The following is a 25,099-nucleotide window of genomic DNA, read 5'->3' as shown; positions in this document are numbered from 1 at the left end:
TTGTGAGGTTGGGCCACATTTTGCCATTTGCAAATGAGATTGTAACAAGGTCACATCAAACCATTTCTTACAGGGATGATTAATTTTTTTCCTCTGTTCCAGCCACACCAGCTATCCTTGTCAGAGCATCTCAGAGTCTGCAGAGAGTTCATCCAGGCCTAGAGACAAGTAAGAATTTCAGTCCTTTTCTTGGCCATCAGTGATATTGTCCAAGTTTTACTGTAATTCAAGCTACTATCCTTTCATTATTTTATTTGGGCTTTGGAAACTAGATGAATGAATGACTGAAATTGCACAGCAAGCAAACAAGTATTTTTTTCAGAATTTCTTTTTCTTTTTTTTTTCTTTCTTTTTTTTTTGTGTGTGTGTCTTTTTAGTTATTTCTTGGGCCGCTCCTGCAGCATATGGAGGTACCCAGGCTAGGGGTCGAATCGGAGCTGTAGCCACCGGCCTACGCCAGAGCCACAGCAACGCGGGATCCGAGCCGCGTCTGCAACCTACACCACAGCTCACGGCAACGCCGGATCGTTAACCCACTGAGCAAGGGCAGGGACCGAACCCGCAACCTCATGGTTCCTAGTCGGATTCATTAACCACTGCTCCACGACGGGAACTCCCAGAATTTCTTTTTCAATTTCTCTGCAGCGCTGCTGCTTTTTTAAAAGTTGAGTGTCTAAGAGATCCCATCGTGGCGCAGCGGAAACGAATCCAACTAGGAACCATGAGGTTGCAGGTTGGATCCCTGGCCTTGCTCAGTGGGTTAAGGATCCAGCGTTGCCGTGAGCTGTGGTGTAGGTCGCAGATGCGGCTCGGATCTGGCTTGGCTGTGGCTGTGGCGTACGCCAGCAGCTGTAGCTCTGATAAGACCCCTAGCCTGGGAATCTCCATGGGTGCAGCCCTAAAAAGACAAAAACAAAAAAACAACAAAAAAAAATTGAACATCTGTAAATTCTGTAGTGCCTTATAATTTATGAAAGTTTCACACACATGATTTCAAATAATCCCATAATAACCCTTTTTTTTCCCTTCCCATGTATTGCTCCTACCCCTCCCATTTCCCACTGGTAACCTCTAGTTTGTTCTCTTTACCTGTGAGCCTACTGCTTTTTTGTTTTATTCATTGCTTTGTTGTATTTTTCAGATTTCACATATAAGTGATATCATGAAGTATTTTTCTTTCTCTGTCTTATTTCACTTAGCATTATGCCCTCCAAATCCATCCACTTTGATGCAAAAGGCCCAATTTCATTCTTTTCTATGGCTGAGTAGTATTTTGTTATATATATATACCACATCTTCTTTATCCATTTGTCTATTGATGGACATTTAGGTTGCTTGCTTCCATACCTTGGCAATTGTAAATAGTGCTGCTATGAACATTGGGGTGCATGTATCTTTTCAAATTAGTGTCTTTGTTTTTTCAGATATATACACAGGAATGGAATTTTCCAGTCACATGGTAGTTCTATTTTCAGGTTTTTGGGAAACCTTCATACTATTTTTCATAGTGGCTACACCAATTTATATTCCCACCAACAGTGTACAAGAGTTCCCCTTTCTCAGCAACCTCACCAACATTATTTGTTTGTGGTCTTTTTGAGGATAACTATCTGACACATGATGGTAGCTCATTGTGGTTTTGATTTGCATTTCCCTGATGATTAGCGGTGTTGAGTATCTTTTTATGTGCCTGTTGGCCATCTGTATTACCTCTTTGGAAAAATGGCTGCTTTTTTATTTCTCTAATATGCTTATCCTTAGAGGTTAAGGTCAAACTAATGCAAAGAAAAAAGAAATTATTGTGGGCCAACAATTTATTGAGTTTGGGAATCTGCCTTTCCCCCACTCCCATGTCCTGTATTTATATACCCAGTGATCACAGTAAGAGACAATTAAATTTATCCCTTCAACCAAATCTCCTTCTTTGAAATTCTGCTTTCAAGTAAGCTGCCGCTTCTCCTTAAAATGTCTTTGCATACTCCTCCTCTTGTCCTGTGACAATCTTCTCTTCATCTCTAAGACTGAACTCTTAACATCAGGTCTCCGGGGAAGCTTCTCCAAATCCTCTAGACCCAAAGACCTGTTCTGCCTCTGTGCTTCTATGGGATTTGTCCATTGGTTCATGATAGCATTTACCTCATGCCATTTTGGTGTGTGTTAGTATATGCGCAAGACTCAATGAGTTGTGTGGGCCGCACGAATTAATTAATTATGTAGCAAATAACTAAGGTAAAGCCCACATTTTATGCTTCTTCCAAATCCCTCATGGGACCTAAAAAAAAAAATCTGATCACATAGTAGTTACCGTTAATTAAATGCTAGGGAAAGATTATTTTTTCCTTAATTGAAGATATGCTTGAGTCTTCATTACACAGTAAAGGAAGGAAAGACAGTGTACCTGATTGTGTTTAAGCCATTGCTGCTTCATGGGTCATTCTGGTGTCATGAAACCATAATTGGAGTTCTATGTCTAAATGGCAGGGTACTGTTCTAATATGTTATATAAACATCATTTTTCTTGGAGGTGACTCAAAGGGAGAGCTGGTGCTGTTTTTAACAAACATTATCAACCTTTCAGTTGTGCCAGACCACAAACTCTTTATATCCCTCCTGTTTTAGAGGCATTTGACATGTTCCTCTGCTCCCTAATTAATGTGAGGGGTTGTAAAGCAGGTAGCTGTTGGTTATGTTTGGATTATCCCAGCCAGTACAGTCCAGAGTCTTCACTCAGCAGATATAAACCCTCTCAGAGCAAATCCTAGAATTGTCCAAACGCATATGGCCTTTAGGCCACCACCCTTCTGCAGGCCGCTTTAACCTCACACTTGGCTGTAACTGCTTAGTGGCTGTTTTCCTTCTCTCTCCTCCCACCCCCTACTCTATCTCTCCTTCCTCATACCCATCTTCCTCTGCCAGTAAGGATACTCATAATCCAACATATCCTTCTGCTCTAAATAACCTTAACTATCTTTGGTACCCTCCCCACTGCCTAAATTTTAAACTGCAAACCTACCCCAAGACACTTAAAATCCACCCTCTGTCATCTGACCCCAGCATGCACTACTCACTGCACCCCAGGAACACTGTGCTTTCCCTCCCCAGGGACTTTGCTCAGACCATCCCATCTTCCAGAACGATCTTCCTTCCGCCTCACCCTGCATTCTGGAAATATAAATCCTGCCCATACTTTAAGGTTCAGCCAAAACACTTTGACCCTTGACCTGAAGCAGTCTCTCCCTCCTCTGGGCTTGTCTTTGAGAGAGGTCACTCTATTTCATACCACTCTGGAGGAATATGTTAAATGCTGCTTTGGAGTGTGGTTATTTGCATATTTCTCTTATCGCTCCATCTGGATCATGAACAGCTGTGTCTTTTTTTTTTTTTTTGTCTTTTTGCTATTTCTTTGGGCCGCTCCCGCGGCATATGGAGGTTCCCAGGCTAGGGGTCAAATCGGAGCTGTAGCCACTGGCCTACACCAGAGCCACAGCAATGCGGGATCCGAGCCGCGTCTGCAACCTACACCACAGCTCACGGCAACGCGGGATCGTTAACCCACTGAGCAAGGGCAGGGATCGAACCAGCAACCTCATGGTTCCTAGTCGGATTCATTAACCACTGCACCACGATGGGAACTCCATGAACAGCTGTGTCTTGTTCAGAGTTGTATAGTTCACAGTTCCTCAAGTGGTACCTCGAACATGGTTAGTAATAAATGATATTGCAAAGAAATTAATTAAATGGAGGTGTTCTTACTAGCTCCATGGCCACCCACCCTCTGCACACTTGGCAGTTCTCACCAGCACCCCTTGTTATTGTGGAGCCTCTTGGCTTGCTAGGGGTGTGCATGAAGGATCAGATCTCTAATCACCTTAAATGTTAAGCTACTAAAAGGACTCAGATGGTTTATAGTCAGAGAACAGTTTCCTTATAGACCAAGGACACAGTACAGCAGCAGACAAGGGGAGGGCACTGACCAGGGACTGGAAAGCCCAAGAGTAGGCCTCTTTGCCCTTTCACTGCTCAGTCGCACTGGATGCCCTCTGTCTCCAAGTCTTGGAACCCTTACCCATGTGCCTGCCAAGCACATCAGTACCAGGAAGCCCAAAGTCTGCTCCTGATGGCGCTTCCTATAGTGAGCTGGTCATGTGGGCACACTGTAGCTTTGTGGCTAGCTTCAACCGTTGGGCCCCAGTTCCACTGCTTTTGGGCAACAATATGCAATATCCAAGCATATTGTTGAGCAGCATGGACAAGCTGACATGTCCTGCCCTGAAGCAACTCGGGGACCCATGACTACAGGACATCATTTATCTTTAGTCAACACAATCCATCCGTAGCATTGCTCAGCAAGGAAAAAAGCAGGTGGTCAAAGCAGACCAGCTGAGATTAACCCATGCAATTCCCCACCCAGAGAATCACCCATTGCTCTTTTCTCTCCCTCTCTTGCTCACCAGAAAGTATCAGTTCCATCTTCTAAGCCCTCAGGGCTTTGCTTTCTGCATGGAGATGGGGCCTAACCCATGTGAAGGGGTATTTGTGTGGTAAATGGGCACATACCCACAAACCTTCCATGGAGTACACACTTAAGAAATATTTTCTGGAAACAAAGAACTGTTCTTAAAAGTCTAATGAGGACTTTCCAGCCCATACACAGGTAGCTGCATACCTCACCTATGCAAAGGCGTAAATAGTCACACATTCAGGGTATGGAGGATATTGAGGGAGTTTGCCATTGAAAGAGACAGACATCTTTGTATACTTCAAAGAAGTAATGGCACAAACTTACCCCAAAGAAAGCTGCTCTTTGTTGTGGGGGAAAGTGATGAGGATGGTTAGAATCATCTAGGAAAAAACCAAAACATTTTTAGTGCTCTTGAAGAAGGCAGGCTCCTGAGTTAGGCGGCGGTGGTTCCATGTGTTTTGTGTTTTTCCAATAATTTTATTCCTCTCTCGTAGTTGGTTTTTGGCAGAGGATTTGACGATCGCATGGGCCAAGTACTTAAGACTTATTGAACACAGGGAGAGAAAGTATGCATTGATCACACATCTTTCTGAGGGGCATGTTTCCTGTCATTTTTAAAAGCCATTCCTTTTCACTGAATTTATCCTGTTGCTCTGAAAGTGAACATTGTGTTATCAGTGGCATTTCCACCTCAAAATAGAACACGTATCCAACTGAAGAAAAATATTGACGTTTCATTGACTGGCACTTGGAGCATAAATTAGTCCAAAACTTTATGAAAACAGGCATTCTGAACATAAACATCCATGACAGATGTTGGAATGCAGTTTTGAAAGAATCCCCAAAGATTATTCTATTAGATGGGCACAGCAAATGACTTGCTTAAGTTTTTACAAGTTTACTAACAACCGCTTTTACAGTGCTGAATTACTTCTCACTCAAAACACTTATAAGAGAGAAAATTGAGTATAATGCCTGTCATCTTGTATGTTGAGGTCCTTTACATTCTCAACTCCTAGCCTCCTCTTATTCCCCATCTCCTGTTTTTCCCTATTCCCAGACATCCTTCTCTGCTTCCATATTCATTCCTCTTGCCTACCTTTGATCCAGTGACTCTTCTGCCCCATCTTCTTCAGTAGCTCCCTGCTGTTTTCTAAATTATGAATACCTCATCCCTCTGACATGTAAGAAAGCCCGCAACCTGGACCTTATATGCCTTTCTGGCCCCATCTCCCTTGTGTACTGTGTACACCCATGTTTATGTCCCATGCATTCACTGTGCCCTGCTTCATTATAGCCATTCATAATGATGCCTGGACCCTAAATTCCCTCTTACCACCTCCTAGCTGGGAGCAGTCCTTCATGTATTTTGTCTTTTAGTATGACATATTTCAAGTATGAACTTTATCCACTAAACTTTCTCCAGTTTCCCAAAGAGAATGCACACTTCCTTCTTGGAATCTCTGTAGCCCTTCCTTTCTTCCTTCCTCTCCAGAAGAGAGAGTAGACAGCACAGTACTTGAAACTCAGCCTCTGGAGCAAGACAGCTTTGGTTTGAGTCCCAGTTGTACAACTAACTTCCTACATGATCCTACCTAAGTTTCATGACCTCTCTCTACCTTCATTCTGTTTTCTTCTATCTCCGAAAGAACAATGCTAATAGTGCCTACCTCATAAAGTTATGGTGAGAATTACAAGTGTTGACATATTTAAAGAGGTAGACTAGTATCCAGTCTTGTGGTATTTATTGTATTCTCTCATGGCTCTTACTTATACTCCAAGAAGAATTACAATTTCCTGTCCTCCACTCTGTTTTGGACCTTATATCATTATGTCATTTGTTTGAACCTAATGGTGACTTTTATGTGCTCTCTAGTCCCTCTAATGGACTATACCATCCCTAAGGATAAGGGCTATATCTTTTCCATCCCTCTATTTCACAGTACCTGGTAAGAGCCTGGCAAAGGCCAAGTTTAACAAATCGCCAATGGATTTTGCACACACACGAAAGAAATCCAAAAAACAGGAGCCAGGTTTTTCCCTGGGATCCTAATAATTCTTTGGCCACCACAGAGTACCTTTACACCCTTTGGCAGTCACTTAGGAAAGGAGAGAGAGAGAAATATGCAAGAGGAGGCATTTCTTTTGTTCATGACTGTAAATATTTACAGTCTTTCCCAAATGCCTTCCACATGGTCTAGTCTTGGGGTATGTCATAGGTCATTTCTGTGTCACCACTGTGGTATCCTGTGGGCACTTCAGCCAAGGGAATAGTAGCCCCATTCCTACCTCTGATCCATCATTGCCCCCATAAGAGCCAAATGACCCTTTCAGCTTTAATTGTCCTTTTTCATCAGGTATTTTCAGACTTCAGGGCTTATTAGCTGATAGTACAACTGCAATAAGCATAAGCTGACAATACAATTAAAAGAAACACAACATAAGGGAAGTGTGTCCAAACAGGGAGGGTATTTTAAAATGTGCAGTCTCTATTTGTCACAAAGAACTTGAGCTTTGGACATGCATTAGAGAGCAGCTTTGGGTTCTGACGTCCAAGCTGACATTGACTTCTTGACAGTCTGCTGTTTGTAAACAACTCAATAAATGATCCAGTAAGTAAGCACAGATTATTACGATCCCTTTTAAGGAAACAGTATTTGTGTTGGCTCTCTCATGCACCCAAACCAGTGCTATCCCTTCTGACTCACACATAGCACTAATCTCCAGATGACACCAAGCATCCTGCAAATACTGTTTATCCCCTTTCCTTGCTTCTCTGAAGTAGGAGTAAGACCAGTAGAATTTTGCATTTTATACAAGAAGAAACAGAGGTACAGACAAAACCGCTTTCCTAGGTCTCTTTTTCAGACAGAAAAAAAGAGTGAAGAAGTTACTGTCAGTGCCATGCTTTGAATCTGCCCCTAGATGAGCAAAATAAAGTGTAGATAATGAATATTGTTGATAACTCAAGTAACAATGTTCAGTTATCTCAAAATAGGGACTTGATAATAACTTTTTTTCCAGCCTGAAGAACCCAGATAATGCCTGCTCTTAGTTCCTCAGTGTGAGTACTTTATTATATACTGCCTGCTTTCACATGTAATTGTTGGGAGTAAAAGATTTTTTGTAAGATAAATATTAGGTCTTAACTTTCTTTATCCTCCTCAAGTCCCAGCACTTTTCAGAGCCCTAATCAGTGGTAGGTAATATTTACCACTCAGTTCTCTGTCATATGCTTATTAAACCAGCATTAGTGAAGCTCTGGTGGAGGTGGAGCCCACAGCTCAAGGTCAGCGTCCTCAAGCACCTATAGGTCCTTTCTCATTGTAAATATAGATCAAAGTCATCTATTTCTTCTAGAACCCAAACTGTAAGAAGAGAGTTAGAAATGGGTGGGCATAAGCCTTGGAAAGCTTTGATCTTAGGAGTAACATTTGTTTAAGTCTGAAAAGGATGATTAAGCATCTCCCTAAAAAATTCTAGTGTGTGTTCTCTATATACCAGTTCCTAGTATGGTTTCCCTTCCAAAGCATAACACACTTTTTTCAGGGGGTGAAATCCAAGACAAACATTCTTTCACCCTGGGTGACCCCCGTGGGTGGTGACCTCTTTTTAGTGACCTTAGAAAGTAACAGCATCCCAAAGTCGATTGTGATCTTTGAGTTCTTCCAGCCTGCAGCCTTGCTGGTTTGCTGAGTTCTACAGCTTCAAAACCAGCTCTATAATCACTGCTTTCAAGAGAGCTCTGGCTTCTGCACACAGAAGCCTCTCTAGGGAGAGAGAGAAGAGCCTTCCTCCACACCAGCTCCTACTTGTCATCAACATTACTTAGATGATGTGCACTTGTGCACTGAGAAAAAGACTTGAATTTGTCATATAGGTGTGCCCTGATTTTCATACAGATTAATATATGCACTGAGAAAAAAGGCTACCCATCACATTTAGAAAGAGATTAATGGAATTCAAATACAGGTGCCAATGAGTAGAGTAGTCCAATTAATAGCGCGCCTTGTGGCAAATATGTGCAATATTGGATAATATTTTGGTATATTTAAACCAAAAAATAACTCGAGATGACTAATAATAATGACTGAATAACTCGTCACTTAGAAAGGAGGTTATACAATTTTTAAAGGATGTTTAAAATATATAATTTATAGGAAATTTATTTGCATGTAATTCACAACATAATGAGACACGCTACACTGCCTCTTTTTTTTTAATATCAATAATTCTTTAAACCAGGGGTTGTCAGACTCTGGTCTTCATACCAGATGCTTGTTTTGTAAGAAAAGTTTTATTGCAGTACAACCAGTCCTATTTGTTTCAGATTGTCTAGGGCTGCTCTGGGAATTCAATGGCAGAGTTGGGTAGCTGAAACATAGACTGTAGGTATGCCAGCCTAAAATATTTACTCTATGGCCCTTGAAGAAAAGTATGCCAACCCCTGTTATAAATGGGGAACAAAAAGAGTATTTCTATAATAAGGTATTTTATGGAACTAGTCCTCATGTTTGTATTGGCTGTTTTTTGGTCTCCTATAGAGAATTATCTTCAATTTGGTAACATAAATGAGAATTCAGGATTCACTTTATGAATTTCCTTTGCAGTTAACTCTTCTGAATACACTCTATTATAAAGTAAGATTAACAGTATCAGCTAATCAATGTGAACAGGTACCTTTATCATCACCATTATTATTACTATTATTATTATTCGTATTTCATCATAAACTAAACATCTGTAAATGCTTGGTGGTAGATAATTTACAACTGAACCATATGACATGTCATCATTATCACATAATATTTTTCTTATGACGAGTTATAGTCAGTGTAACACAGGACTCCAGTATGAGGGCAAATTTGGCTGTGTGCTTTTGTAGATCTTCCATAAACTAACCACTGCCAGTGAATTCATGCTGAAGAGTAAAGACAGGGAACTCTCCTGTTAAGAATTTGTGTGCAGTGAAAGACTTGTAAACCAGAAACCTCACAGCATCACAGTAGATGTTACTGTTCAGATGAATGGCCTTTGTGTGTCCTCAACATGTTATCAAGTAACCTTCATGTCTTTACTGCTACAGATTATCACTTATTTTTCATGTGTTATAAAAGAGCAGCCTTCAGCTCTTCTTTTTTCTTGCATAACATTCCTTAATAGGTAGAATTTCTAAACTCCAAATTTTAATTCATGGGACAGCAAATATTTGCAGGAGAGCCCATCTGTGCTTAGTGTTGTGAGCATCTACGGCTCAATGTACCTGTCACCGAAAATCTCCTGTCAAACCATACCTAGAAAATGGAGAAACACCTGGAGAGCATGCTTACTGTGACTGAAGTTCTTCTTTTTCTGAATTCCAAAAGCCTTTGAAGTTGTGCATCTTCTACATTGAACTCAAATGCCTTGTATACACGTGGTAGCTTCCCTTTGGTTGTAAATCCTTAGGGGACAAGGACTTGGTCTTCCTTTGTCTTTATACACTTTGCTCCCTTCCTCACAACATGAACAAGGCCTTATGTAAGAAGGGAAGTTACTGTCAGTTAAAGGAATAGCAATAATGAGTTCCAGGAATGACTTGAGAGCAAATGCAAAAGAGCAGTGGAGGGAGAGGCATTAGTTTAGATTTCATGGTCTTTAAGTTTGGCATCTTCCCCCTCAGCACTAAGACCAACACTGATGAGAAACATAATTATTTCCCAAATCTTAGAGAAGCAGATACATTTCCTCTTCTGCCACTGTTCTTTCTCATGGGGAAAAGCAGACAGGAGGGTCCTACAAAAATCTTGGAGGTGTTTGTTCTTATCAACCAGTAGTTATTGTGGCAAACTCTGTTACTGGTTTCAGTTGGTGTCCCAGGCTGTGTGATGAAGACTGTGGAGCTTGGGGAGCTGCAGACCCTGAGTTGTCATGTGTATAGGCACCTGGCATACTGCAGATATGCCATGAGTGCCAATTTATCTACCTGTCAATGGACATACTAACATCTGTCTTGAAGGATCATTGTGAGAAGCAGATAGGTACATAGGAAAACTCCTGGCACGAAGAAAGGAATAAGTGTTCGTGTTTTATTATTTTCACTACCATTGGTACTGTTGCTGCTGCTATTACTCCTACTGAAAAACCAGGAGTAGCCTGGGTGGCTGGAAGCATCCTACTTACCTCCTCACTCCACTCACCAGAACTTAGCTCTTGTTTATCTATGCTTTCTGGGAGATAGGATGGATGCTGGGTCTAATAGAATGTATCTCACATTCAAAGAGTATATTTTTAAGGAAATAAAATTCTCACCAACTCCAGAGAATGCCTGTACAGTCCAGTTTGAGAAAACTGGATTTAAAAAATTTAAAGATATCTCTTCATAGCAACTTATTGCAACAAAAAAAGAGAGCAAAACTTAATTTTACCTCCCAAAAGACCCTCACTTGTGAAGTTCTGCTTTCATGTCAGGCTGTAAGCACTTTGAGGCTGACTATAGGTCAGGCTGGCCCTTTAGCACCCAGAATGCAGGAAGCATTTATTGAAAGGGCAGGTGTTCTAATTTCATTCTTTTACTTGTAGCTGTGCAGTTTTCCCAGCACCATTTATTGAAGAGGCTGTCTGTTCTCCTTTGTGTATTCTTGCCTCCTCTGTCGTAGATCAATTATGGGTGTACTTCAGGCCTTTCTCTGCTGTTCCACTGATCTAAATTTCTGGTTTTTGTGCCAGTGCCATACTGTTCTGATGACCGTGGCTTTGTAGTAAAGTCTGAAGCCAGGAGCCTGATTCCTCCAGCTCCATTTTTCTTTCTCAAGATTGCTTTGGCTGGGTTGGGATTGATATATACACACTACTATATATAAAATAAATAGGTAACAAGGACCTACTACATAGCACAGGGTAATGTACTATAACCTATATAGAAAAAGCATCTGAAAAGGAATGGATATATGTATAACTGATTTACTTTGCTATACACCTGAAACTAACAGAACTTTCTAAGTCAACTATACTCCAATAAAATTTATTTTAAAAAAAAGAAAAGAAAAGAAAGGAAGGGACCAAGAGGCTTACCAGACTCCTGATAGCCAGAGGATGAGAAATGAGCACCAGGCAAGATAGACAGCCATCCCAAGGAGCAGGTGTTGGGCAGAAGGGGAAGAGCAGCTGGAGGCTGACATCACTGCTTCACTGACTTGCCTCAAGGCTGCCCTTAGGCAGGATTAGATCAAATGTTTATCACAGTACTTGGCACCTAGTAGGATGTTGTTCCCTTTCCTTCCTCTTTCTCCTGAAACAGACTGTCCTTGGCTATAGAGGCTGTACAGACAGCTAAAAGGTATACCATTCAAACTTTTTCTACTTCTCCAAAGGGCAATTTTACCCCAAGCTCCACTAAACTCAGTCCCAAGCACCTTCCTCTGAGCTTTTAGAACATTTACTGCCTGAGTTGAGTCCTTAGGCAATAATTAAGTACTGTCTTGCAGGGGTTCTTTCATATGTATATATTTAGAAGTCCCTGGGAGTCCCTAACTTAAAATTTGTTTCTGCTTCAGAAGTTTGGCCGGAAAGAAGCTTTCCAAATTAATTTGAAAAGTCCTGCTGAATAGCATTGAGAACTTTGTCTTAGATACTCATGTTGCAACAGAACAAAGGGTGGGGAAAAAAAATGTAATTGTAATGTATACATGTAAGGATAACTTGATCCCCTTGCTGTACAGTGGGAAAATAAAAAAAAATAAATGATCACAGCAGGGTTGTGATCATTGCTGCTGTACAACAAAGTGATTCAGTTATACATAAATAAAAAACTTAAAAAAGAAAAGTAGCAGCAAAAAAATATATTAACCAGGGGTTAAGTAGCCAGGCTAGGCTCTGACAGCCTGTTTGACCCATGATGCAGGTGAACTGGGGCTGACTTGAGAGCTGGCTCAGGAGCCTATGGTTTTTAAGAAGGAATGTTTCCTCCGCTATCTCATCCTGCCCTCTCCACCTACCTTCTATCTCCCACTACATTCCACTCTAAACCGTCTGCCTTCCCTGGGCAAAGAACCAGCTGGGGCAAAAAAATTTGAGGTTTTTCTTTGTTCTCTTCCCCCAAATTTAGTTTTTGACTGCATGATCTTGGTTAAACCATGAGGAAATAGCTCCTAGGGTCTAGTCAGCCTCAATGTGGAAAAAGTTGTCAAACCAGAGTAGTGTACACCAGCTCTTTCCTGCCTTGCAAACCTCTCCCTGTGGAGGTATTTTTTTTAAAAATGTGCCTTACTTATTAGTCACTAGCCACTGACAGGACTAGAGAGACGCCCCCCTCCCTCCCCTCCCCCCCACCCCCAACGCCCTTTGGAGAAACCAAAGTGGGAAGAAGTACATCCAGGGAAGCTAGGCAGCTAAAAGGAGAATAGATGGGGAGAAAAAGATACTTTCAGATGGATGGAAGCTGGGGATAAAAGAAGCAACCTTCTCAGGCAGCTGATGAAAAAAAGAAAACTGCATCCAGAAGGATCAGAAATGAATTTAGAAGAATTAGAACTTGTAGGAAACCAAGATTTCTCATGTAACCAAAAGAAAGGGAGCTCAGCCTTGTTCAGGCTGCAAAATGAGAACTCCCTTCACATGAGATCTAAATGATCAATTTGACAAAAGCTGATTTCCGCTCTTCCCTTTGAACCTATAATCACCTCCTTCTACTCGCACAGCCTTGACCATCATCACCATCTATAACAACTATTTCCTGTGTGCTTCTAAAGGGACGACCTAAAAATATTTCCTTTGAGTCTACTTCCTCTGAAAAACGGAGACTTGGAAATAAAGGGAAGGCTGCTTCACTGATCCATTCAAATCCACAACAAGAGCCTAAAATCCTAGTAGGATGTCATTTGGTAAGCAGATGACCAACCCTGTAATCCCCAAGATCCTGAAGTGGTGGCTCCTGGTGGGTATGCCCATTGGAATCATCTATGACCATTTTCAATAAATAGAAATGCCAGACATCCACCTCAGACCTACTGAGTCAATATCCATTGATTCAGGTGTATTGTTTTTATCTCCTAGGACTGCCTTGCAACAAAGTGCCATAAAACTGGTGGCTTAAAACGACAGAAGTTTAATCTCTCAGAGTTATGGAGGCCAGAAGTCCAAAATCCAGATGGATGCTCTGAGAGAGAATAAGCCTCTCTGTTAGCTTCTGGAAACTGCTAGCAGTCCTTGGAGTTACTTGATTTATAGATGTAACACTTCAATTCCTATCTCTATCTTCATCTGACCTTTTCCCTGTGTCTCTGCATCTGTGCTTCCTTTCTTTCTCTTCTGAAGACACCCATTATTGAATTTAGAGCCCTAATCCAGGATAAATCTCATCCTGAGATCCTTACCTTAATTACATCTGCAAAGACCTTTATTCCAACTAAGATCACATTCAGAGGTACCAGAGGTTAGGACTTGAGCATATCTTGAGTACATTTTAATGCACTACACAAATATATATATATATTTTAAACTGCCACCACAAAGATTCTTCACACACCCCTGCAAAGAACTCTGACCTTAACTTTTTAGCCTACCACATCTCCAATGCTTGGGAAATGCTGGAACATGCAAAGTTAAACAGAATTCTTTTTAGTACAGAACCACTCAAAGTCTCTAAACTGTTTGGGTGCATTGTGAGTGTCCAAGAGAAATAAAAGAACCACAGCACTTCCTAAAAATAATTGACCGGGGGACTTCTTTTCAAGGGATTACCTACAGCTACCCCAGTAGCCACTAGTGTTCAAAGGAGCACAGGTTCCTGGTGATTGTGGCACTTCTGCAGTTGTGCTCAGTGTGTAGGCATGACATGGCTCAGCATATGAGTTTCCCACAGCATTCAAACATTTAGATTGTGGATGTCTGTACTAACCCTTCCCTGGGTATGTGCAAATCCTTCATTAAATATTCACAGGGGTTTCCCTAGAGGATTTGCATGTGTGCATGGATTTTGAGACATCATCTAGTCTCTAGTCTTGCCCTCAGCCATTTTTATAGAGGGAGCCTGGCAAAATAGTAAAGTAATACAGTGGGGAAAAGGGGACTGGAGGGGGTAGCTGAGAAAGGTAGCCAAGGTTACATAGTGTCTTTTTTTCTGAAAAGAACAGGACAGCTAAAAAAGATGAAATGACTTCATCATTTCTATTCCTATAATTCTGGTCCCTTAAAAATGGCATCAAAACATGAATCATCAGTAAAGGTCATAATGATACTTTAAAAAAAAATGGTCACCTAGGACATCTACTTATTATTGTAAAAATTGATACATCAGGGAAATAATTAAGCAATTACCTTGAATTTTTGCATGAATTTTATGTCAGAGTGAAGGGAAATTGTTTGGTTTTGGTTGTCATTGTTTTTCATATAGACATACTTAGCTAGTAAATATAGCTGAAATGACAGGATTAGAGAAATCACCAGTTTAGAAGCCCTAATGACATAATGATTTAGGCGAGGTCATCAGTGGATGATAAAAATATTTGGGAATGCACTACTCTAGATGAATCAGGCTGACAACACTTTGAACCCAAATCAGTCTCATCAGCATATGATATTGTATATCTCTGATACAGGTGTTCACAACTACCCATGATGGATTCTTTCCATGAGAGATGAACTGGATCAAATTAAGCCTCTGGTCTTACTGCCAGTTTATAGAAAATAGTGGGGATAGATATTTTAAAGGACCCTTGAAGAATGCAATAAGCTAAAGGAAATTAGCTTCAACCAGAAAATTTATGTAATAAAAAGAGAGGAAGTGTCATGGATTTGGACCGACTTAAGAGACATTGTGTGTGCCTCATTTGCACCCTGATTCAAATAGCCAAAAGACATTTTTTGAGATATTTTTTGAAGTTTGAGCACAGACTGCCTATTAGATGATATTGAGGGATTGTCATTAATTTATTAGGTGTGATGTCAGTATTATTTTTTTAAGCGCGAGTCAGCTTTTAAATATACATATATAGATAGTTATAGGTGAAAGCAGTTTTTTTTTTTTTTAAGAATAGGTAAAGAAAGTACACAAAACAGGATAGGTCAAATGCTGATAATTGTTGAAGCTGAGTGAAGAATGTATAGTGGTTCATTAAACTGTGCTCTCTATTTTTGCGTATATTTGCAAATTTGACAATAAAAATAGAGTGATCCCTCATGAATAGATGACCTCAATCCCCACCCCTCAAGTAAAGAGACAGTTCATATCTCCAGTGGAAACTATGAGTTAGCTTTACTAGTGACCAGAATTCTCTCTCTGAAAAGTGGAAAAGGCCTTTATGTGAACACATTAGTTTAGAAAATTTCTGTGGGGAATCTAGAAAATGTTGAGTTCTAGCTAACTAGACATTGAATGGAGTTGTGTTGAAGTGTGTGGTCCTGAAAGGTCTGTGATGAAAGGTGATAGCCTGTTTTCAAGTGGCAAGGAAAGACTTGTTCAGAATTTAAGGCTATGGCTCTAGGTGATATTTGAGCTCAACTTGAGCTGAAGATTTCATTGCTGCTGTTATCTCCCATGATGATGTTTGCTTGTGCATAGCTCTGCTATGTCTAAAGTTTGTACAAGCAGTTTCCTAGAACTGAAGTCATATTATAGCAAGCACGACTGTGTCCCTGTAAAGATTCCAAGATGATGTGGCCATGGAATGTTTACATTCTGCACCCCTGGAGTAGCCTCTTACCACTCCTAAGACAAAAAAAGAAAGATAATCAGTAGGATTTTGATTAAATCCCAAGTAGCAAAGAGAGGACAGAAGAGGGAACCACTTATTTGCAATTTTCTAAACACAAATTTTTTTCTTATGCCTGCTTTCCAGCTCTTTGTTTTTTAATGTTCAACTTGAAGGCTTTTCATTCACAAACTTACAGGAAATATTTGAAATATGGCCACCCTTCCCTTGTCCACACCACTCGGCCTGCTCTCCACACTCTTGTCCTGCTGTCTTTGGTCAAGGGTTTGAGGCTGGGAATACTCCAGGTAACATAGTCTCTCAAGCTCACATAAATAAGAGGAAATCTAAATGATAACCAGAATTAATGGAATTGCATCTCAAAGCCTATTCAGTTCCCTTAGTGTTGCCGACTGATTTCTGAGAGCCTTCGGCTCACCTCTAAGATGTCTCAGAACGATAGGTGTCTGCTGGTTGACCCCAAAGCTATCAAATTGGTGCATAATTTGGCTTGCTCTAAAAAAGAAAAGGAAATCCCATACACCCAAGAAGAAATTCTTAAAATAAAACGGTAAGACGTGTACCTAGACCTGTCTTACACCAAACCATCCTTTATGGTTTCCCACAGTGTTATCTTCTACTCCTCCTGTACCTAAGGTTCCATGGGATGCGAAAAGTCAAAAAATGTCAAGGTTTTATGAAACACTTTAAACCAGAGGCTTTAGGGAAGCCAGTGAGACATGTACTGGAAATTAAGTGTCTGTCTCTACCCCGTCAATGTCCGAGAGCTGGCAGGTGCTGTCTCATAGCTGATTACAAATGAACCCAGCACATCCAACCCCAGGCTGTCCATTCACTCCTCATTCCTCTCTTTGCCAGACCGGGTCCATGCCCATATGTCAAGAAAGTGGCAACTTTCAGTCTATAATGTACAGGGTAAACTATGGCATGAAAGCTAACATGATGAGTCTACATCTCCCATAGTAAAAGTAAAAGCTTTCTGATATGTGCACCCCAATCAATGTTCATAGCAGCACTATTCACAATAGCCAAGACATGGAAGCAACCTAAATGTCCATCAGCAGATGAATGGATAAAGATGTGATACACACACTGGAATATTACTCAGCTGTATATAAAAAAAAAAGAATGAAATAATGCCATTTGCAACAATGTTAGAGATTATCATATTAAGTGAAATGTCAGAGAAAGACATATTACATATCACTTATATATGGAATCTAAAAAATAATACAAGTGAACTTATTTATAAAACAGAAACAGACTCACAGACATAGAAAACAAACTTATAATTACCAAAGGGGAAATGGGAGGGGGTGGAGGAATAAATTAGGAGTATGGGATTAACAGATACATACCACTGTATATAAAAGAGATACACAACAAAGATATACTGTAAAGTGCAGGGAACTATATTTAATATCTTGTAATAGTCTATAATGGAAAATAATTTGAAAAAGAATATATATACACATATAAATATACATATTCAGTTATACATATATATGTATATACATATATGTGTACAATGAATCATATATATATACATATGTATAATTGAATCACTGTGCTGTACACTTGAAACTAACACAATATTATAAATCAACTATAGTTCAATGGAAAAAAAAAAGTAAAAGCTTTATTTTTATTCACCCACAAATAGGCAAAAGACAGATCTGAAATACATTAGAGTTGAGTTCCAAGAGAACAGAGATTTCTGCTTTGTTCCTTGCTACGTACTTAACACCTAGAACTAGTGTATAGTAGATATGAATATGTCTTAAAGGGAGGGATGGTCCTGCAGGACAGAAGTTCCCTGTGCTTAGATGAGTCATCATCCTATAGGCTCAGGGCCACGATGTCAGTCCTGCAAACTGACTTGAGGTGCGTGGGGATGTCCTACCAGGCAGATCAAGTGATGGCACCCCGAGACCCCAGAGTGGCTGCCAACATGCTAAGCTCCATTCCTTTGGCCATCCTGGATTTTCAAATGAGGAGTCATTGTGGTTACCAGACTGGGAATCATGTCTCCCATATTTTCTCATATTGGAGTTTGGGGGCTTTATTTTTTTTTTGGCTTCTTGGTATCTGAAATTGTTGTTCAGAAAAGCATATTAAACCATGACTCTTCCATTACCATGCATTTCTGTTACCAACAGAGGAGGTAAATGAATCACTTAAAATGAAACAATTTCATCCTCTTTTGTATATTATAAACATAGCCTTAGCTTTGACTGTAATTATAGTATATGGGTGTTGCTGCTGAGAAAATGATATAATTATAACATTATGGTTGAGAACTGTCTTGAGTAAAAAACACCGAGCTGCAGTGTGCAAAGTTTAAGATGGGATTATAGTCCTTTTTCAATATGAATGAGACTAATTAGCCAACTGCAACTGAGAGCTTTGGAGTATGATATTAATAGTGCAATAATATCAAAGTAACAATGGAGGGAAAATCTAATTTTCCTGTGTTCCTAAGAGTCTTACATGAAAGTATAGTGCAGAGCAAAAAAGTTCACCAACTTGAAGGAACAGGGATAAAATCCAGGGAGCTGGGTTAGAAAAAAATCAGCACTCTGACTTGCTTTTTCCCTCTTTCCTCCTGGTGAAAAGACCTTACATTAGGCATATCAACTACCTGAAGTCTCATTTCCCTAAATATGGCTTTTAAAATTTCAGCTTTGAAATGTTTAAATAGAAGTCTTAGTTCCCTGAAAATGGCTTTCTTTCCCTTTAATAGACCCATCTAATGGTCTTAGACTTTATGCTACCATAAATTAAAGTTCTATATCCCTAACTGGAGTGTTGATGACCACCAACGCAGGGCGTTGGTCAAGTCATGAAGTGTAAAATTTATATCTTTGTTTTCATTGTGTGTAAAGTTTATCTCAATTTTTTTAAATTTTGAAAATGTTTTAAAGACCAGAGATTTCCAGCAACATGGAATATAAACAAGTATAAAGAGCAGAGTCAGAAAACCTAGCTGAGAGTAGCTATTCCACCACATAAAAGTCACAGACCTCTTGAGTGAACCTGTTCCCTTTATTTTCAAAAATGGGAATATTTGTGTTTAGACTCTCACCTTTACAGGGATCAGGTGTGACCAAGATACGCACATGGCTTGCAAGTGTTCTAAGACTCTAAACCCTAAGGGGCTCTCAAAGGAGAGGAAAGCATGGGCTGCTGCAAGCAGTGAACAGGGAGACAGATTTCTGTGTCATGGAACGAGGTTGTTTTCTCAGCTGAAGGAGGACATGGCCAGCAGTGCAAGGAGCTGTGGACGTGTGTGTATGTGTTCTGGAGGATGAGAGGGGAAATCATTTGTCTTCCTGAATTCATCTCTCTTCCTGGCTCTTCCTAGAGCCTTAATCCTCTCTTGACCCCAAGGTTCAAAACAGCGACTTTTCACTCTCCTTTGTTAATAGACGTCAGAAAACTGAGATTAAGCTTAGCTTTGTCGTACCCTACTTCCTTAGTATGACTGTTTTAAAATTATTATTATTGCTATTACTATTATTGAAGAGAAATAAAAATAGTAATAGAAGTGAATAGAAATATTTCCTGTACCAGACTGGCAGCTTGTTAGAGCAACTGTCTGCAGATTGGATTGTTTCAGACTTTGCTTGTTTTGTGTAGCATCATCAACAAATTTAGGATAACCTAGAATACCTTAACCCCTTAAGAGCCTGTCGCTTAAACTTCACCAATACTTCTTGTCCTTGCAGTCAGTGGTGATAATCTTTTCTGCCTGAGAGTTTCAAAAAGGGCAACTGCCTTTCCTCAATTTTCCTTCAAATGAGAGGAGGACTTGAAAAATGAAACTGAAAGCAATAGCCCTCGGAGTAACCTGACCCCAGCTCTCAGACTCTGAATCAGGCAATCAGGCAACTGTGGCTGGAATTCTGACGCTGCTACTTCCTAGCTGTGGGATTTTGGACAAATTGCTTAACCTCTGAACCTTAATAAGCTGCTGACCTGTAAATGAGGATAAATGCTACCTGCCTTATAAGCATGCATAAAAAGTTCCAGTGAACATGTTAGTTTCCTTCCTTTTTCTATTTAGCTCTGAAAATATGTGGTATAGGAAGTTGTTAACATTTCATTAACACAAGGGAAAAGTATATAAATATACCAAACCTGAGATCTGATATCCTTCAGAATATTTTTTTAAAGGGGCATTAGTCTGGAATTTTATCAATGAAATGAGTATTTGTAAAATGGTAACCAGAATTAATTAAAAACGAACAAAATGCTTTAATGATTCTGAGAAAGATAACCTGAAGATAAATATTCAGAAAAAGGAAATTATCAAAGCAAAAAGATATAGGGCACTTGGTGTTTGCAAAGTAATGGAAGCCATAAAACCCCATTAAAGAGGAGACAAAGCCAAAAAGGCTGGTTCTCTTTGAAGGGCTTTTGAAAACAGACATCTGGAAAATTATGGTCTACTCCCTGGGCCTTATTTCCCACTCTGGAAAAGCAGCCGCCTCATGTACAAAAAGATCAGCCAGGAGATGAAATGATTTATCAGAACTGGTGAAAATAATTAAATCTGAAAAGCATGATCCTGGACATGGAGTGGGGTGATTTCTGCAGAGATTTTGAAAATAAAGTAGTTCAATACAAGGATTTGGTTTGACTGTTATAAAGCAATGTGACAGCTTGAGAAAACAGAATGTTCTGAAAATCCTGTTTACTTTGGTGGTGAGCCAGCCATCCAGGGGAGAAACCAGAGTTCTTTTCTTTAAGAAATGTAGGTTTCAGTTGGAGGAAAAAATATTAGGGTAGGTTTCAGCCTTCAACCTAGTAAATTGGGAGTATTTACTGAGCACCTATTTTAGCATAAAATCATCTTAAATGACCCAGGGAGTGGATGAGTTAGGGGTCCCAGGGTTATGAAGAAAGAAGATGTGGCTCTTGAACCTGAAGGCTTACAATTTATTTGAGAGTTCTTCGTCCCCATTTTCTTTACACTGTGATGTTATTCAAAGTCATATAAGATGTCACATAAATTCACTGGGGATAATATTACAGAGAGCAACAGTGACACTTAAATGCTTCCATTATATTCACTACCCCAGTTATCTGCAGTTGCCTGGGGAAATTGCAAGCAAGGACAGGAAAATGCCAGTACCAGCCAGTTCCAGATAATGAAATTATTTGCTCCAAAAACTTTCACTGTATTACTAAATTAGATTGGTTAGGACTAAAAAGCAATAGGACTGATTTTCTTATGTGACTCATGAATTCATTTAACTCTAAAGATAATTCCCCAGGAAGAGTTTTAAAAATGCTTTGAGCAGTAACAACCTCATTGGGATTTATTCAAAACTTCCCAAGATACTCACTTTTAAAGATAATATCATTTAACTATATGAGTGCCAGCATGATAATTAAAATGATTCATTTTATTACTCTGAAGATAAAGTTAGAAAAAGAATTGTGTGTGTGTGTGTGTATATGTAAAATATGTGACCGCGTCACTTTGCTATACAGCAGAAATTCACAGAACATTGTAAATCAACTATAATAGAAAAAATAAAAACATTACAAAAAAAGATTGAATAAAAATAAATATAGCCTCAAAAAAAATAATGTCATTTAACTACATGAGTGCCAGCATTTTATTACTTTGTAGTCACACCAGGTGCTAATAAGTGAGGTTAGTGAATGTAATAATATATAGCATATGGAAGTTTTTATTTATGAAGTATATTACTGCTATAATTATAGCTGTCTTTTTGGGACTCTCACCCAGATGCCCCAAGTAAGTGGGTAACATAGCCTTTATCCTGAGCACTTTTCCAAGTATTATAAATTCATGAATACAGGCAGCCACTGTCAGCTTGCAGCTATCAACTTCAAGGTGATTTTAAATGGTTATAGGTCTTTAGAAAGGTGGACTTATCATCTAGCCTGCTTCACAGGGACTCAGTGGGAAGAAAGTGGTCTTGTTGAATAGGGGAAAGAGAGCAAGACATCGAGTTCTCCTAATTTCTCCATCCTAATAAAAGGATCCTGAGTGGATAGTAAGGATGCCTGGAGTGATTCTGGGAGACTTGCATGGCTGTTGCCAAGGCTTGGGCTTCCTATGATTAAACCCTAAAGAAACCACACCGCTCATGTGTTCCGCTACAGCGTGGTTCACATTGGAGAGGCGTATTCTCTATTTTATGATGGTTTGGTCGCAAATTACCTTCAGACTCGACCCAGCCACATCTCTAATCTCCATCACTGCCTTCTAGCATCTTGCAAATCCCAAAGGGGTTAGCAAACCTCCAGATTCTCAAAGCTGAACCAGGTTTTAGTTTTTGTTTTTTTGGGGGGTATTTTTGTGTGTGTGTGTCTTTTTGTCCTTCCTAGGGCCACACCCACGGCATATGGAGATTCCCAGGCCAGGGGTCTAATCAGAGCTGTAGCCACCAGCCTACACCAGAGCCACAGAAACATGGGATCAGAGCTGCAGCTGTGACCTACACCACAGCTCACAGCAACACCAGATCCTTAACCCACTGAGTCAAGCCACGGATCAAACCTGCAATCTCATGGTTCCTAGTCAGATTCGTTAACCTCTGAGCCACAATGGGAACTCCTGAACCAGATTTTGAGTGGATACCCTGTGCAGTGTTGAGAATGAAACAGAAAACTTGGTGTGTGGTAGCCTTTTATCAATAGGGATCTGAGAAGAGCAGGCCAGGGGCCCCACATTAGTAGACACACATGGGCCAAGAGATGGGCTTCTGTAGTGTGTCCTGGCGCTGTGAAAAATGGGAGAGACATACGTCTTAGAGTGACACACTGAACTGTTCTCTGTCTCTTCTCTCTGATCCTCTCTTTTCACTTATTCTCCCTCTCTCATCTGTCCAGCAAATGTGTTTCCTCAAAACCTTTTTCTGGACTGATATTATCAATCCAGAGATGGTACTTCTGTATTGAAAGGGAAAGTTGTATTACCTGACTTCATTTGGTGGGACTTCTGCTATGTGCTCAACTTAAGCATATGTCCCAGTACAAGTATTTTTAAAGTGTTTTTCAACCTGATAGTATATTCATCTTACCCTTAAAATTAAACTCCTGATTTTAAAAAAAAATTACAAAAGATAAAGGCACTGTTTTAAATTCTCTAAATGATCTAGACGGTAAACTATTTGGGGACATCATTCAGTTGTGTTTGTTTTTGTTTAGGATCATTTAGAAAGGGAAGTGTGTAAGTGCTACTTTTAAATTTACCACCTAGAAATATGTAAGAGTATTTACATCATGTTTACCATGTGCTGATACACAGCTTTCAAATTACAACTCATAAACAAAGAGTTGTTTGCCAGAGTTCAGAATTGGAACTTGATAAACTTCCTGCCTTAAGAATTAAGCAAAATGTGACGCACATCCCACTCATTATGCCAAACAGATGAAATGAAAGTGCTAGATTTTATAGCCAGGTAGTTGCAACAGCTATAAAGAATTCTGAATTTTTTTTTTTGTCTTTTTTTAAGGGCTGCACCCTCGGCATATGGAGGTTCTCAGGCTATGGGTCTAATCAGAGCTGTAGCCGCCAGCCTACGCCACAGCCACAGCAACATGGGATCCAAGCCATGTCTGCGACCCAACACCACAGTTTATGGCAACGCTGGATCCTTAACCCACTGAGCAAGGCCAGAGATCGAACCTGCAACCTCATGGTTACTAATTGGATTCATTTCAGCTGCACCATAACGGAAACTCCAGAATCCTGAATTTTCAAACTTCAAATCCTGAAGCTGAGTTTTTTTACCTTGAAAAATAAAATATGGTCTTTAAAAGTAGGTCTTTAAAAGTGATGACACTGCTACAGCATGAACTTTCAAAATTATGTCTGCCTGGGTATGGCAAGGGCGTCAGCTGGGGTCTCTCATCTAATGAGTGCCTACTTCTAATGACCATGTTTTTTTATTTCTTCTCTTTTTCTTACCCTATGATTTCATTGACCTAAATGAGTTTTATTACTGTTCACATCACAAAGACGTGAAAAAGGGTTATTGCATTAAGAAGAAATTGAGGTATTATTTTATTTTTTTCTACCTTTTTTTATTACAATTTATTAATCTGTATGAGGTATTATTTCAGTTCATAAAACACTAGTACAGTTATCGCTTGATGCAGAATTGTACGGTGGGTTTGTAATCATTGAAAAGACTGAGGAAAAAAAATAGACTTCAGTTCCTGTACAGAAGATGTTCATCATTAGATTTACCACCTGGAAATCCTTTTACTAACATAATCATATTTACATCATGTTTACCGTTGGCTAATCTAAACATTTTGCACATTTTAAATCATTAATAATTCTCATAACAGTGTCACTATTATCCTTATTTAACAGATGAGACTGTGGTTCAGGGAGAACAAGGGACTTGCTCAAAGCACACACAGCTAAGAGGTACAGAGCTGTGACTCAAACCAGGCTTCCTGACTCAGGCAGCCTTGCTCATCACCCCTGTGCTGTGCTGCCTCTGGACATCTTGCTGTAGAACCCTTCTTCTGGAATAATGGGAGGCAAAGATAGAAAGAGATTGAGCAAGGACTTTGAAACAACACTTCCTAGGCATGATGCTTCCCATGTATGGGCCAGGAGTTTTCCCATCCTTACCCTGGGGTACTATCAGTCTCCATCTCGTAATACTTTTTAGAAGGACTGAATGAAATAATACACCCAAAGCTCTGAGAACAGGGCCTGACAACAGCTAAGATTTGAGTGTTAGCTCTTGTTATCATAATAAATATATTCAAAGCTCTTGTTATCGTACATTCAAATTACCATTGGTGTGTGAATTACAGTAGCCAAATTGTCTGGGTGAAAGATGATTCACATTTATTAAGCAGGCATTTTTTAGAGTGTCTCTCACAGAAATTCTGTAAGAGAACCCTTGCATTCCCATTTCACTGAATTTGAGGAAAGTCAGACTGC

The 25,099-nt window shown here is 39.8% G+C and overlaps 1 protein-coding gene across 7 annotated transcripts in view; it reads left to right on the top strand.

The window, feature by feature from the left end:
• The window catches only part of GHR (growth hormone receptor), a 291,988-nt gene that overhangs the window by 205,666 nt on the left and 61,223 nt on the right, over positions 1–25,099 (top strand). For 5 of the 7 annotated variants that reach the window (XM_047766341.1, XM_047766349.1, XM_047766374.1 and 2 more), the window contains one exon: positions 103–168. The exons of the other annotated variants lie outside the window; for them this stretch is intronic. In XM_047766341.1, coding sequence (XP_047622297.1) covers positions 103–168 — 66 coding nt within the window. The remainder of the gene's footprint in view (positions 1–102; positions 169–25,099) is intronic. 7 annotated transcript variants of the gene reach the window in all.

Source organism: Phacochoerus africanus, chromosome 1 (genome assembly GCF_016906955.1).
Source record: "Phacochoerus africanus isolate WHEZ1 chromosome 1, ROS_Pafr_v1, whole genome shotgun sequence".
In the NCBI taxonomy this organism is placed as follows: Eukaryota; Metazoa; Chordata; class Mammalia; order Artiodactyla; family Suidae; genus Phacochoerus; species Phacochoerus africanus.
The sequence above is the reverse complement of the archived record's forward strand: the minus strand, read 5'-3'. Positions and strand labels throughout refer to the sequence as shown.